This window comes from Patella vulgata, chromosome 3 (genome assembly GCF_932274485.2).
Source record: "Patella vulgata chromosome 3, xgPatVulg1.2, whole genome shotgun sequence".
Lineage (NCBI taxonomy): Eukaryota > Metazoa > Mollusca > Gastropoda > Patellidae > Patella > Patella vulgata.
The window spans coordinates 23026079-23040962 of record NC_065881.2 but is presented as its reverse complement, the minus strand read 5'-3'; the positions used below and the strand labels follow the sequence as shown (position 1 = coordinate 23040962).

At 33.1% G+C, this 14884-nt stretch overlaps 1 protein-coding gene across 2 annotated transcripts; it reads right to left on the bottom strand.

Moving 5' to 3' along the window:
* Window positions 1-4779: 4779 nt before the first annotated feature.
* On the bottom strand, window positions 4780-14881 carry LOC126815766 (enoyl-CoA delta isomerase 2). Of its 2 annotated transcripts, none has more exons than XM_050541691.2 (10): window positions 14816-14881; window positions 13077-13230; window positions 12479-12577; window positions 11789-11971; window positions 8855-8924; window positions 7927-8023; window positions 7500-7620; window positions 6362-6451; window positions 5967-6110; window positions 4780-5084 (listed from the first exon to the last, which is right to left on the bottom strand). In XM_050541691.2, the coding sequence occupies exons 1-10, from the start codon at window positions 14863-14865 to the stop codon at window positions 4926-4928; spliced, it is 1167 nt and encodes a 388-aa protein (XP_050397648.1). In that variant the 5' UTR covers window positions 14866-14881; the 3' UTR covers window positions 4780-4925. The 2 variants fall into 2 exon arrangements, with proteins under 2 accessions (XP_050397648.1, XP_050397649.1); XM_050541692.2 differs by lacking the exon at window positions 14816-14881 and adding an exon at window positions 14581-14640.
* Between the last annotated feature and the right edge of the window lie 3 nt (window positions 14882-14884).

Sequence of the window (14884 nt, the reverse complement as noted above, 5' to 3'; positions counted from 1 at the left end):
GTTTCTCGGTTTCAAGTGTCAGTTTGGTATCATATTCTGCACACGGTATATTATAATTTATATTATAAAATGCACAATGTAACTGTTTTATTAATGTATTTTACTATCCTAACAACTGCCACTTTAAGTTTGTATAGATAGAATGTTGTTTGAATTATAACCACATAAAGAATTCAGGAAGTAATATTTACTTCTTTTATTAATAGATATTAGTTTGAACTTAACAGAATCTTTCTTGCCAATACTGTGTGTGTGAAATATTGTCATTGACTCTCTGACAGTTTGTATTATATTAAAGCAGGAAGATATCTGAATAAATTCTGTAGACTAGATCAAGATTTCACCAACTATTATATTGTCTCTATCTTTAAGTCCATTGTTAAGGTTTAAAGCATGGGTTCCATGTCGGCTGTGGTTTAAAGTGTGTGTAAATAATTTGTTGAAAGTATATTTTTTCTAGTATGTTATTTTGTAAATATTTGTACATATTATTTTGTTAAGGAGAGTATTACAGCATTAGTCCTATAATAAAAAAAAACATACGTATAGTTGATATTAACTATGTAGTTTGTTTTATATCGCCTTAGATTTAAAATTATTCCTTTGCTTTAACTACCACTACCAGGTATGTGAATTACGCAAATAGTTTTGTGTCTAGATATACCAACTCATATATCATATCATATGCCTTTTATATTCAGAATAAGCTACCTACATGAGGAATAAAAGGGATATATATTCACCAATCAGATTAAAACACATCCTATTTCGTTTCATTTTTATAGTTCAAAAGGTCATTGTCTTTATTACAGTAGGATCTGGAAGAGTTGTTATATAACCCACATTCTGGATGGTGTAGTGGGTAACCCACTAGAAACATCAATGCTGATTGGTTATTCAAATGCCTGACATCATAGGGTCAAAAACCACCCGTATGACCTCTGATGTGACCTTCCACTATAACCGATCAGATCTTCATGTAGTATAAAAAAAAATGAAACAAAATATAGATCTGTATTTTAATCAGATTGCATATTCAGGTACATGAAGACTACATCCATCTGCTGTAGAACAAAATGTCTAAAATTGATTTAAAAGAAACAACTGTTACCCATTAATTTCCATTGGCTTGGTTTTTCTCTTTAGGAACTTTTAATAACAGAAATTCCTGAGATTGAAAATGAAAAAAAAAAAACAATCTGACAATTGTTTTTCTGACTAGTGATGTGCATTTGTATGACTAACTGGGGATCTGTTTACTATACTTTAAGTGGGTTAGCAGACTTTAAATTCTAGGGGACGAAGGGATGTTTTCTTCCCCTGACCTTGGGAAATTTATGTATACTAGTCCTATGCAAAAAAATCTTTTATGTTCTAGATGAAATATTTTACATAATATCTTTAGTCATTAGATCCTCTTTAATTTAAGTCAAAATTAAATATAAATTTGGCATATTTATATTTGATCCAAGTCAAAAAGGTCTAATCAAGTCCCAGTGGACCCAGGCAGCATCTGATTATTAAAGTGAATTTGCAAAAGAAATACTCAAATCATGCAAGCATAGATCAGTTGATTCACCTTTTTTATACGGCCACATTGAAATGTGGTTGTATATTGTCGTCGCCTCTGTGGGTCCGCCTGTCTACAGCCCTAATTAATATCCGATTGACTTTGAATTTATACACAGTGTTTAAGATCATGAGACGAAGCTGATTTTCAACGATTTTTGATCATTTTTGCCAGAGTTATGGCCCTTGATCACTTTGAAATATCTTGTGGACACTCTAGATGCTAAAGTTAATAACTGATTGACTTTAAATTTATACGCAGTGTTTAAGGTCATGAGACGGAGAAGCCTATTGTTTTTCAATGATTTCCGACAATTACTGCCCGAGTTATTGATCACTTAGAAATATCTTGTGGATGCTTTAGAGGCTAAAGTTTATTCAATTGACTTTATATTTAATACAGTGTTTAAGGTCATGAAACGAAGAAGCCTATCAATTTTCATTGATTTCCAATGATTATGGCAATTGATATTAAATGATTTGTATGCTAAATGTTAGAATAGGGCAAAACTAGAAGCCAAATGGGTTGTTACTTGTAATCAGATTTTAGTGTTTTGTAATTTTGTAATAATGTTTTCATTAATATGCAACAACCCTTGTTGACTCCCCGGACGACTTAGCTGCTATGGGTGTATGTTTCGTTGCCTGGCAACCTATCTTATTAATAGATTTTGAAGGGAAAAAATCGTATTTTTTGGTCACTATACATTTACTTAAATTTGTTTTAAAGAGAGCTCTTGAATGTGACAATACCTGAAGAAGGTTGGATTACAAAGAAGAAATCCATAAAGAAAACAAAATAACTTATTTTGTCTTGTGAGGTGTTTAAAATTGTCAATTTTCATGCTCCGTGCTATCTGGAGAAGTTGGGACTTCACATATTTTGATAACTCTTAATATATGTATTTAGCTTTGTTTCATTATCATTTATAAATGTGGATATGTTTCTTAAATATAATTCCTCACAGGTTGTTATTAATACTACTACTGAGAAATAAAAATTGTATCAAATTGTTTTGGTGGTTTATTAGTCGCCTACCCGAAGGGTGTACCAATTTTCTTTCTGCCCGTTCATTTGGCAGTTAAGAGGTGGTGAGTAGTCTATAACAGGTGCGTCTTAGATAAAAAGATCTGTCATCGAGTCAAGTGGCGTGGTTTTGATCCTGCACTTGTACGTGAGAAGGAATAGGGTTGCCTGTCCAACCTTGTGGGTTTTCTCTGGGTCCTCCAGTTTTCTCCCACTGCTAAAGACCACTATGCACAAGAAAAGAATTGAAATAAAATTGAACCATTATTAGATCCATATATGTCCACACAGCAGCAATATTTAAACAGCAGCTTATCCAAGAAGAAAAACTTGGATGTCGACCAAATTCCATATTTTGGCAAGGGACTCCAGAAATGAAAGTCGGAAAATGTTGAATATTGAAAGGTTTCATCCTCTCGTGGCTACAATGCTTCACACCAAATTTAAGAGAGAATCTGTTAAAAATGAAATGAAATATGGTTTAACGTCCTACTCCTAAACTGGGCTAATGAAGACGGGCATACGTCATACAGTGTGCTATGAGGGAAATTTTGCCAGGGCAGCGGCACTACAGCCTACTCTTATATCGAATTCCAACTGCCAAGGGATCTTTTACGTGCACACCATTGTGTACACGGGAACTCGGTTTTTCGTCCCATCTGAATGACTAGACAGCTGTCCTTGTCAGGCCCTCTGTCCTGCATCACTGACAAGGGGAAACCACGCTGGAAAATCTGGATGAGCTTTCTCGGCCAATGCAGGGATCGAACACCCGACCTCCAGGCTGTTAAAAACTGTAGCCTCAATTGACTTCACAAGGTTTTAAGCAAACGGGGTGACTCAAGAACTTAAAAATTCAGAAAGCTAAATATTCATAGGCCCCAATGCTTCCCACAAAATTTGAAAGGAATCAGTTAAAAACTATAGCTGCAATTGATTTTTCAGGGTTTTTGGTAAATGGGGGAAAAACTCTGTTGTGGACCTTCATAAATAACAATAGGGTTCTTCCTCTCATGACCACAATCTCCCTGCCTCAATCCAAAAATAAATAGATGATACATATTAATTAATTGTACATGTATCTTTTTGAAAAGTATCCAGCAATCAAACTGATTATCCATACTTAATAAAGTAACTAAGTCTCTGACTCAATGTCATCCAAGTCTTACCCGTTGAAAACACAAATTATTTGTCAATTCAAATCAACATTGATGTTGTGATCTTACTGGGAAAAGGTAGGCTTCTGATATCCAATTTTTAAGATAAAATAAACATTTTACCATTGGTACACGAATCGTGTACCATAGTGCGTTTCAGCATCATTTGTAACAAGTGACCAGAAAGAACTAGGCTAGACATATTCCACAACTCGTGTCAAACGGTGACGCCAAGAGAGCATGCACAATAGACTGGAATAAAAGACGCTAGAAATAGCAATTCGGTTGAAACTCATGCCGTATTTCGCTGGAGAAAACTGATTTGAAATTAGAGTCAAAACAGAAACAACTGAATGTAAATCAGTTTATATACAATCGGATTAAATTATTATATGCGTTGAGACCCATTTGGGTCAATTTCTAGGTCCTAAATATTAGCTATTTAGCTCCTTTAATCTAAGCAGAAAATGTTCACAACCGAACTCAATCAAAGAGAGAGAAATGGGGTTTAACGTCCACTCGACACAAACTAGGTCATTTCGGGACTAACATATGGTTTAATTTGTTTTAATTTTATTTCAATAATTCGCTTGCGCGTAGGGGTCTTTAGCAGTGGGAGGAAACCGGAGGACCCGGAGAAAACCCACGAGGTTGGACAGAACTCAATCAAGATTTTGAAGTACCAGGTAATGAAAATGTACACTTGAGCAATGGGCAGTAGACCGCAAATCTTTATCTGGATTATATTTAGGAGATAAACACTTCCTGTTTTGCCTTTAGAGGGGTGTTATTGTGCAATAGACATGTCCTGAGATCATAAGCATGTTACAATTTGAAACAGATCAATATTTTGATGCCAAACTTTCCATGAAGTAAATTAAAGAGTTACTTCCTTACACCCTGGGCTTTGCATACTTTGATCAACCATAACCAATAAAATCTGGGACCGCTTCTATAAAGTAAATCTACTTATTTGTTCAAATATTCATTTTGATACAGTAGCTGCTGAGATTGAAGAAAACAAAGAAAACTTCTTCACATTTTAATTTATTATCAAATGTTAAAGGTGGATGAAGTCAATGTAAATAATAAACATGAATCACCCACATTATATAATAATTTATAAGTTGTTAATATAATATCTCCTGTATAACCATTCAAACATTGTCAGTTTATAACTTTGATGTCTTTTGTTTGAAAAAATTCATAATTGCATTCATACACTCATCCGACTGCCATCTTTCTACAAGTACGTCACATTCATCAGCATTAACTCTATGTAATAAATCAATCTCTGCCCTTCTGTTTAATCGTTTCGATATTTGTAAACTCTGAAATATCAATGAAGATGAAAAATATAAATTTCTTCTACAGTACATAAAGATAGTCCATATCCCTTCCTCAATAGTTGAACTATTATGAATACTGTTTTTACAATGAAACAAGAATTTATGAAATCTATAATTAATATAACCTGCTTACCAGGGGTCTCATTCTGATCTTAAATATTTGCTAGTTCTGACTGACTGGCCTTGGCCGTTAAGTAGACCATTTAATTTAATACTAAATATTGTCATCAGAACAAATGATTCCTTAATCTAAGATAAACAAAACATTGACAGGCTGACTCTGAAGTGAGTGTTTTCTTAAAATGCCATTGCTGAACAAGGTCTTCTTGAAATTTCTGATATTATATATTTCCAACTTATAAAATTTATTTTGTTATACAATAGTAATGTACACTAACATACAATTTCAGATTATTGGAGTACACTACCCAATAATAGTGCACACTGTAATCTATCAATCTGATTAAAACACAGATTCTATTTTGTTTCATTTTTTTATAGTTCAAAATTTTGTTTTACATGTCTTTACTGGTTGAAGTGAGGGATTAGTCAATGAAACGATCTGTTACGGCGAGTTCTTGGCGTGCGATGCAAAGAACTGTGGATAAACCACAAGAAACGTCAAAGCTGATGGATTAATCAATGTCTGGCGTCACAGGGTCAAAAGCCGCTTGTACGACCCTGTACACGACCTTCCAATAAAACTGGTTAGATCTTCATGTAGTGTAGGATATGGAAAGTATAAAAAAAACGGAACGAAATATATATCTGTATTTTAATCAGATTGCTGTAATCTATAGAACTAACGAAAGTGTGCATATAGAATAATAATTTCTTGTTTTAAAGTATATATCACAAACAAACCTGTGGGGGTAGCTGAGCATACTGTTCTACTCGTGTTGTTGTCTCTTTCTGGAAACTATGATCAGGAAACACTTCTGTTACTAAATTTCTCTCTAAAGCTTCTTTAGCTGTGATTTTCTTATTGAACAACAAAAGTTCACTGGCCTGTAATAAACATGCGATATCTAGTTCAATACAAAAACTACCTGAGATATTTAAAGGCATATGACACACATCCAATCTATTTAATATCTAGATTATTGTTATTCTCGATTACAGTTCATGCATTTATTTTATATATGATTTATCATCTTATTAGTTTGACACCTAAAAGTGAAGGAGAACCACACTACACACAAACAGAATCCAATGAGACATAATATTCATTATCTAAACAAATGAGATTTCATCCTAACCTTAGCTGTTCCCATTAATTTAGGAAACGTATAAGATGAACAACCTTCTGGTGACTGACCTAAATTAGAGAATGGTGTGTGGAACGTTGCCTGAAAAAACAACAACAAGAGGTTGATATGCAAGATATGCCCACATTTTGCAAGATATGGCCGGAGATAAAGGTAAAAAAAAAGAAACAATTTTTCGTACAATCAGGGACCCTAATCCAGGAACTTATCGTCTGATATGCGCAAATATCGAAAGGAACCAAGATCTTTGGAATATAAACATATATTTTAAATTTCATCAAAATTCTGACTTCTAGAGTGTCCCCAACCTTGGTATTATATACTATTTCACCATTTGCGTACAAGGAGCAGCCATTCTGTCAGGCAGTTTCGGTCCAATTTTCACAAATTCGAACTAAACTATCACTAGGGTGCAACGGTGACATACTTAAATGTTTTTTTTTTTTCAAATCGGATAAAAATTGTGGCCTCTAGCTAAAAACATGATTTTTGTGCAATCGGGGGTCATAATCCAGGAAGTTACGGTCCGATATGCGCGAATATCGAAAGGAACCGCGATCTTTGGGTTATAAACTTACATTTCAAGTTTCATTGCAATCAGATAAAAATTATGACCTCTAGAGTGTCCACAAGCTAAAAACGTGATTTTTCTTACGATTAGGGGCCATAATCCATGTAGTTTCGAAAGGAACAGAGATCTTTTGCAGATAATCCTATATTTCAAGTTTCGTCAAAATCGGATAAGAATTGTGACCTGCAGAGTGTCCATAAACAAATTGCGGACGGACGGAAAGGGGCGACGTCGATATAAATCCACATGAAAATGTAGGCGTATAAAAAATCATTAACGTCAACATTATTTCAAAGAAGAAGTAAACTGATTTATTAATGTTTCATCAGTTACTTAAGTCTTTCACAAAAACATGTATCAAAATCTAAATGGAGTAAAAAGGTCATCAACATGAACAAGAAATATTTCTAACTAGCCCATGTCCAGGCCTCAAATCCAAAATAAATAGATGACACATATTAATTAATTGCACATTTATCTTTTTGTAAAGCAACAAGAAATCAAATTGTTTATCTGTCCATACCCTAAGCATGTTTTAATAGATTTACGATTACTAACTTTATCTGTACAGTACACTAAATCATACAGTCCTAATGTTGTTACTGAAATACCAACTGCTGGTCCATTAATCAATCCTATCAAAGGTTTAGGAAAAGATATAAATGCTCCAACAAATCGTCTGAAAGTAAACAGGTAGTATAGTTACTGATAGGAGGGTAATATTGAAAGCATATTTTTGATAGATTTTAGGTATACACTTTTCGGCATTCATATAATTGGTAAATTTTCTGTAGAAAGTACAAATGAAAATCAAATCATGTCTTTTGTACGCAGCTGGTGTACTTTTCATTAAATATAATTATTAGACAGAAACAATGCTGTCCGGGCAAATGTCTCTAATAGCACACTGTGTGTCTCCAGTAGATCAGTTGGTGCAGAAAAGTAGGAAGTTAAACCCCATTTCATTTCACATATTATTACTTACAAAAGAATCTCTCTAGCAGTTTTAACCATACCAGGTATATCCCCACCACTAGTGAAATTCTCTAAATCATTACCACTACAGAAATAATCACCAGCTCCTATAAAAATATATTTCCAAGATAGAAAAAATGATTAACAGAATTCAAATAAATATATAGGTAACTTGATTCCCCCCATGTCAATTACCAAAGGCCACTTGATTGTATTCTGGAACTGAATTTTTTATATATTAAAAAATGTATTTTTGAGAGAAAAATCCCAATCTGACTAAAACACAGATCCTATTTCATTTCATTTTTTATAGTTCAAAATTTTGTTTTACAACACTAGTATCTGGAAGAGTTGTTATATAACAGGCGTTCTAGATGATGTGAAGAATTAGCCAATGAAATGGTCTGTTACGGCAAGTTCTTGGTGTTTTCTGCACGGAACTGTGGATAAACTCCTAGAAACATCAACACTGACTGATTATTCCATGTCTGATGTCATAGGGTCAAAGTCGCTTGTATGACCCCTTACGCGACCTTTCAGTACAATTGGTCAGATCTTCATGTAAGGTGGGCCATCAAAAGTATAATAAAAGAAATATAGATCTGTATTTTAATCAGATTGGAAAAATCCCAATTTTTCATAGAAATAATCATGAATATATTTGTGGGGTTTGTCTAATTAAATTTTGGGATTAGAAAGCCTTTAAGATTTCAATTTGCATAAAGTCTTGTTTGATGTGCTATTGTTTACTTGAATTACAATAATTTGAAAATTAGTAATTTCATCATTAATTTAACATGTTCAAAATTACAGATTTATAATTAAATTTCTGATTTTGATTTTCTTTTTCTAAATGAATTTCCCATGCCATACAGAAATAACATCAAGAAACCATCTGCCAAACTTTCTGTTAAAATAAATTCTTGTACACAATGTACCTGTTATCACAGCTAAGGTGGAGTTATCTTTTCCTGCTTCATCCAAAGCTTGAACTATTTCATCGTACATCTACAAAAGAAAGGGTATAAAATCAATAAACTGTTTATTTATTACAGAAAAAAACATTAAAAAATGAGATGGAGATTCAGGCATTTCCAGTGGTAATTAGGCTAACAAAGTTGCAGCACAGACTATTAATGCTGGAACAACATATGGCTGAACCAATATCAGGATTCATCTTTCTGCCACATTAAATCACAATGTAAGTATAATAATACTTGTCACTTCTATATTAGTATAATATATTAGTAAGTGCTGGGGGACTGCACCACACATAATTTACACAAAAACAAAGACAATACGCAGAAATCACAAACATACGAACAATTCAGATAAAGTGAATGGATCCGGGGGCTAGCCGTAAGCGTCCACTGCCCAGTACAGTTCCGGGTCTGTAGTGACACATACTTCACTCAAATTTGAAAACAATAAGGAATAATATAACCCAGAGAAACCATTGTGTAATGCCAGCATGAGTCATGATCTGCTATATGTTACAAGAAATATGAATGTAAGCATATTATAATAAAATTTAACTATACAAGTAACCACATAGTTGAAATGTATAAAAAAAGAAAACGGGTAGCCTAAAACTAAATGCTCCAAGTCAATTAAGAAACATTTTAGTATTCAATAGAATCAAGGCATATTGAATACAGTAGGGTAAATGTTTCACCCATCACAAAAACAGAGTAATTATTCTATAAATCTAAACTGATTTCTGGTACAGAAAAACTTATATTTAAAGATACATTAAAGGAGATAAGACAAAGAGATGGCAGTTCTCGCTATAATAGTTAAAAACAAGATAGTGTAAAGGTAATTTGCTGAAAATTTCAGTCAAATTGATCCACTAAGAGCCGAGAAAAAAGCGGGTGAAATTTTTGCATAGTCTCGGTCATCATTACTAAAATCATTAATATTATTATTATTATTATTATTAATACAGCATATTTATAGTGCACCCTTTCATATAACATGTTCAGGGGCACTTTACAAAGTGACAATGTAAATCACACATAAACAACAAGATTATGGGCATGTTAACGATTGTATACAGAGTCAGTTAAAAGCCTGATTAAATAAATGTGTTTTAAGTTGTTTTTTAAAAGAATATAGAGATGTACAACATCTTAAACTAAATGGTAGATTATTCCATAAAACAGGTGCTTGATAACTAAAAGAGCGCTAACCATAAGAGACTAGTTGAACAGTTTTGGGCTTTAAAAGTAGTTTATCTGATGTACGTAATGTTCGGCCAGGTGTATAATGTTCTAAAAGATCTGAGAGGTAAACAGGAGCTAAATTATTTAAACATTTAAAAGTAAGTAATAAAATCTTAAAATCAATTCGATATTTAACAGGTAACCAGTGTAAATTATATAAAACAGGAGTTATGTGCTCACATTTCTTAGTTAAAGTAACAAGTCTAGCCGCAGTATTCTGTACTTTTTGTAATTTATCTATAAGCTTTAAAGGTAAACCAACTAAAAGTGAATTAAAGTTATCTAATCGAGAAGTGACCAGAGAATTAACAAGTGACTTAGTGGCCTCTACAGTTACACATTTACGTATTTTACCTATATTTCTAATATTAAAATAGCACAATTTACAAATATTATTTACTTGAGCTCCCATAAGCATAAAACTATCAAAGATAGCGCCAATATTACGAGCAGAATAAGATGAAAATATATCACAATTACCAATTATAACAGGGGGGTTATCTTGTGCAGATTTACTTAATTGATGCCTTGAGCCTAATAACAAATATTCGGTTTTATCATCATTCAATTTTAGTTTATTTAAAACTTTCGCTTCCACTGAGATGATGTGGGGCAAATATCTTTCTAAATGGAGGGGGATATATAGTCTTTCTAAATGAAAGGGGACATATAATTTTTCTAAAGGAGGGGCATTGTCTTTCTAAATGGAGGAGGAAATACAGTCTTCCTAAATGGAGGAAGAAATACAGTCTTTCTAATGGCAGGAGATATATAGTCTTTTAAATGGAGGAGAAAATACAGTCTTCCTAAATGGAGGAGGGAATACAGTTTTTCTAAATGGAGGAGGGAATACAGTTTTTTCTAAATGGAGGATGAAATACAGTCTTTCTAAATGGAGGATGAAATACAGTCTTCCTAAATGGAAAGGGGGTGGGGGGTATATAGTAGTTCTAAATGGAGGAGGAAATACAGTCTTTCTAAATGGAGAAAAAAATACAGTCTTTCTAAAGGAGGCGGATATATATGTATAGTCTTTCTAAATGGAGGGCGATATATAGTCTTTCTATACATAGTCTTTCTAAATGGAGGGGGATATTTAGTTCTTCTAAATGGAGGGGGATATACAGTCTTTCTAAAGGAGGGGGATATACATGTATAGTCTTTCTAAATGGAGGGTGATATATAGTCTTTCTATACAGTCTTTCTTAATGGAGGGTGATATTTATTCTTTCTAAATGGAGGGGGATAGACAGTCTTTCTAAAGGAGGGGGATATACATGTATAGTCTTTCTAAATGGAGGCTGGTATATAGTCTTTCTATACATAGTCTTTCTAAATGAAGGGGGATATATAGTCTTTCTATGCATAGTCTTTCTAAATGGAGGGGGATATAGTCTTTCTATACATAGTCTTTCTAAATGGAGGGGGATATTTAGTCTTTCTAAATGGAGGGGGATATTTAGTCTTACTAAATGGGGGGGGGGATACAGTCTTTCTGGTAAATGGTGGGGGAAATATAGTCTTTCCAGATGGAGGAGGAAATCTGGCATTGTTCAAATTGTCTTAGTCATCAAATATATTGCAATATATATTTATTCAATTTTTGTTCTTGTTGGGTTTTTTTTTTAAAATGAGACAAACATGTACCTGATGATTTAATGCATTCTTCTTTTTTGGTCTATTTAACGTAATTTTGTAGATTTTATTTTCTTTAGTGACATTGATCATCTTAAATTTGCTGTCACCAGTTGATTCAGATGCAGAACTTGTTGCAGACTCAGCTGCTACTAACTCATTTACAAGATCAATATATTTCTTCTGGGCTTCATCCTGTATTATTATAAATCATTATATATATATATATTAAATTTAAATCATGTAAGATATGAGCAAGTTAATTAAATCATCTTTCTTAGTTTTAATTAGACTAGCGACTAGCCTGTTTTTTTTATGGAAAATACTAGTTATCTTATGATAACGTGCTAATTTGGTGGATTTTTGTCTTTTTTCCATAAAATGAACCATGAAATAGAAATTTGGCAAAATGCTCCATAATGATCGACATCTTGTGTATACATGGAGGCAGTACTCAACAAATATGAATGTTAAAATAACTCATTTCTAATACTATAGTGCTATCAAAATGAAATTTCCAGGAATTGTTTAAATAGCTAAAATAAGGCTTATCAGCAGTTTTGGGAGAATTTGCTTTATAGGTTACCATGGAAATAGAGAATTTCATTTTCATGCGTCCAAAAAATCATTATCTATGTATGAAACCGTCAACCAATAAACATTAAAGGGATATAAATTGAATAATCTCATACATTTATATACCTGAGATATGACTCCGAGGCCACTCCAGGCCTGCCATTTTGCTTTACCAACTAAGTCCATCATGCCAGGCTTTGGTTTTGTACATTTTCCTTCAGTTGCCTGCAACAATATATTAATAAAAAGATTATGCAGAAAAAGAAAATATTGACACACTACTGTGACCAATGATGAGCATATGTAATTTTATTGCTTTTCTTTTCATACGCCCACTTTGAAATGTGGTCCAATTTCAATGTCTACAGTTGCTGGAGGGCACGCTATAGTTTAAAGTTATAATTGTCTTGAAATTTATATGCAGTTTTTATATTCATGAGATTAAGGAGCATCTTGTGATCAACAACTTCAAATGACTACTGTCAGATTTATTGTCCTTATAGAATAGGGCTACATTTGTACAATACATGTCTTGTAAAATAATTGTTAGAGTTCTTGGGAAGAACCATAAAATAATCAAATTTTAATCACTGATGACCACAGACCACAGTATTATTAAATTAATTTTAAAACAGTGTCATCTAAAATTGTGTACATAAAAATATCCACCCACTTCTCCAATAAGATTATACTGAAGAACAGTAATTAATTTTGTATAATTTACCTGTTTAAACAAACCATAAATTTTAAGTTTGACATCATTCCCTGGTGCCTCAGTTAAAGTGTTTAACCGTTCTTTAGCTTGGTTAAATTCAGCATCATGTGCAGGCATAGCTAGAACTCTTGATGTATGAATATTTTTGACTGACTTCAGTAACCTGTAGCAAAAATAAGACCTTTCCACTAGACCTCTATTAGCTTGAAAGATTGACTTACAAAATGATTTAGTTTTCCAAATAATGATACATTGGTTTAGTATTTCAAAGATGAAAAAGGAAACATTGGTCACAAACAATTGATAGCAAACTGGCACCATAGACGATCTAGGCCTACTATCGCTATGCATTCTGCGTAAAGGCCAACAATAGTTATCAATTATTACAATGGTTTGCAGTACCTGAAGACATACTTTATTTACTTTGATGCATGATTCATGATTTCACAATGTAGGATGACTTATTATGTTATACGACTGGTAGTTTTTTTTTAAATAGAAAACTTGTCACATTAGTAGCTATCGTGTCAAATGTTGATCATAGAACTCGAAGAACAAGTTCAACCAGATTGCCTGGACAATCGATTTTGTATGGAGGGGTGTTTAGGAAAAATGAGATCAACTGATACACAGGCCCCTAATACAAGTGACACAGCCATGAGCCAAACACAGCAGGTGCAAGCTTTCTAGGGGGTCTGGTGGCATGCTCCGTAGAAATTCTATAGTTTCTGAAATGCTATTTCCTTGATTTGGGGAAAACTTTTGCAGAATCCTGATGGTCAGAAAATACTTATAGCATGAGTAAAATTGAGTCCTACGCAGGGTAATTCATGTTATTTATTAAGAAATTTGCGAGAACGTACAAAGTACTGTGATTCTGTGACAACTTCTGAAAGCGACAATAATTACATCATTTACATGGACCTATATCTTAGATATATTGTTGTGGTGAATATACATAAATTAATAGCAAAGATATGACTACATGTATGTCCTCATATTTTCATCAAGCGTCCGCGCTAAGTCAAGTCTGACCATGGGTCGGCGATTTTGTCAAGATCGATGGTGTCCATCATTGAGACATTCCTGTTTTATTACTGAACGCATAGCAGTTTTTACTAATTTGAGCTTTGGAAAAATGGCACGTATTGTGATATTGACTCACAGCAATAATACATATAACACTAACAGATATGTTCATAAATATATTAAGTATTTGGGATTTTGTCTTCTAATTTGTCATTTTACGTTTACCTCATTAATTCTTTTAGTCACTGATGCTTAAATTTGCGATCAAATGCACTATTTTACTATTTTGCGCCCTACTAATACTATATTTTTTCCTGTGGCAGTGGGTGGGTGGGGGTATCTGGACTTTGACTTGGTTAGATTAATTTAGGCCCTATCCATTATTATAGTATTAATCTTTAGATTGAAATACCCGTCATTAATGGCAATAACAGATAAATGTGTCAAATTTATTTCTTTCAAGGTTCTGGACCCCTGGCCTTACCTTAATACCTATTGCCTGGGTCGGGTACAAAGTAAAATAACAAACAAGTTATCGAAGTACCAAAGTCTGACAAAGTCCAAAGTTCAGAAACTTCAGAATAAAATAAACATGAAGAAAAAAAGACAATTGTGTTTTGTATCGTCTAAAAAAATAATAATAAATACAGAATAAACGTGTTATTTTTAAATATAATATGGTCTTTTATTTAATCTATACAATTTCCTAAAATAATTACCGAGATTTATTTATCAGTGACAGAATTCTGCTGTTCATCGAAGCCGCCATATTGAAACAACGCCACCTA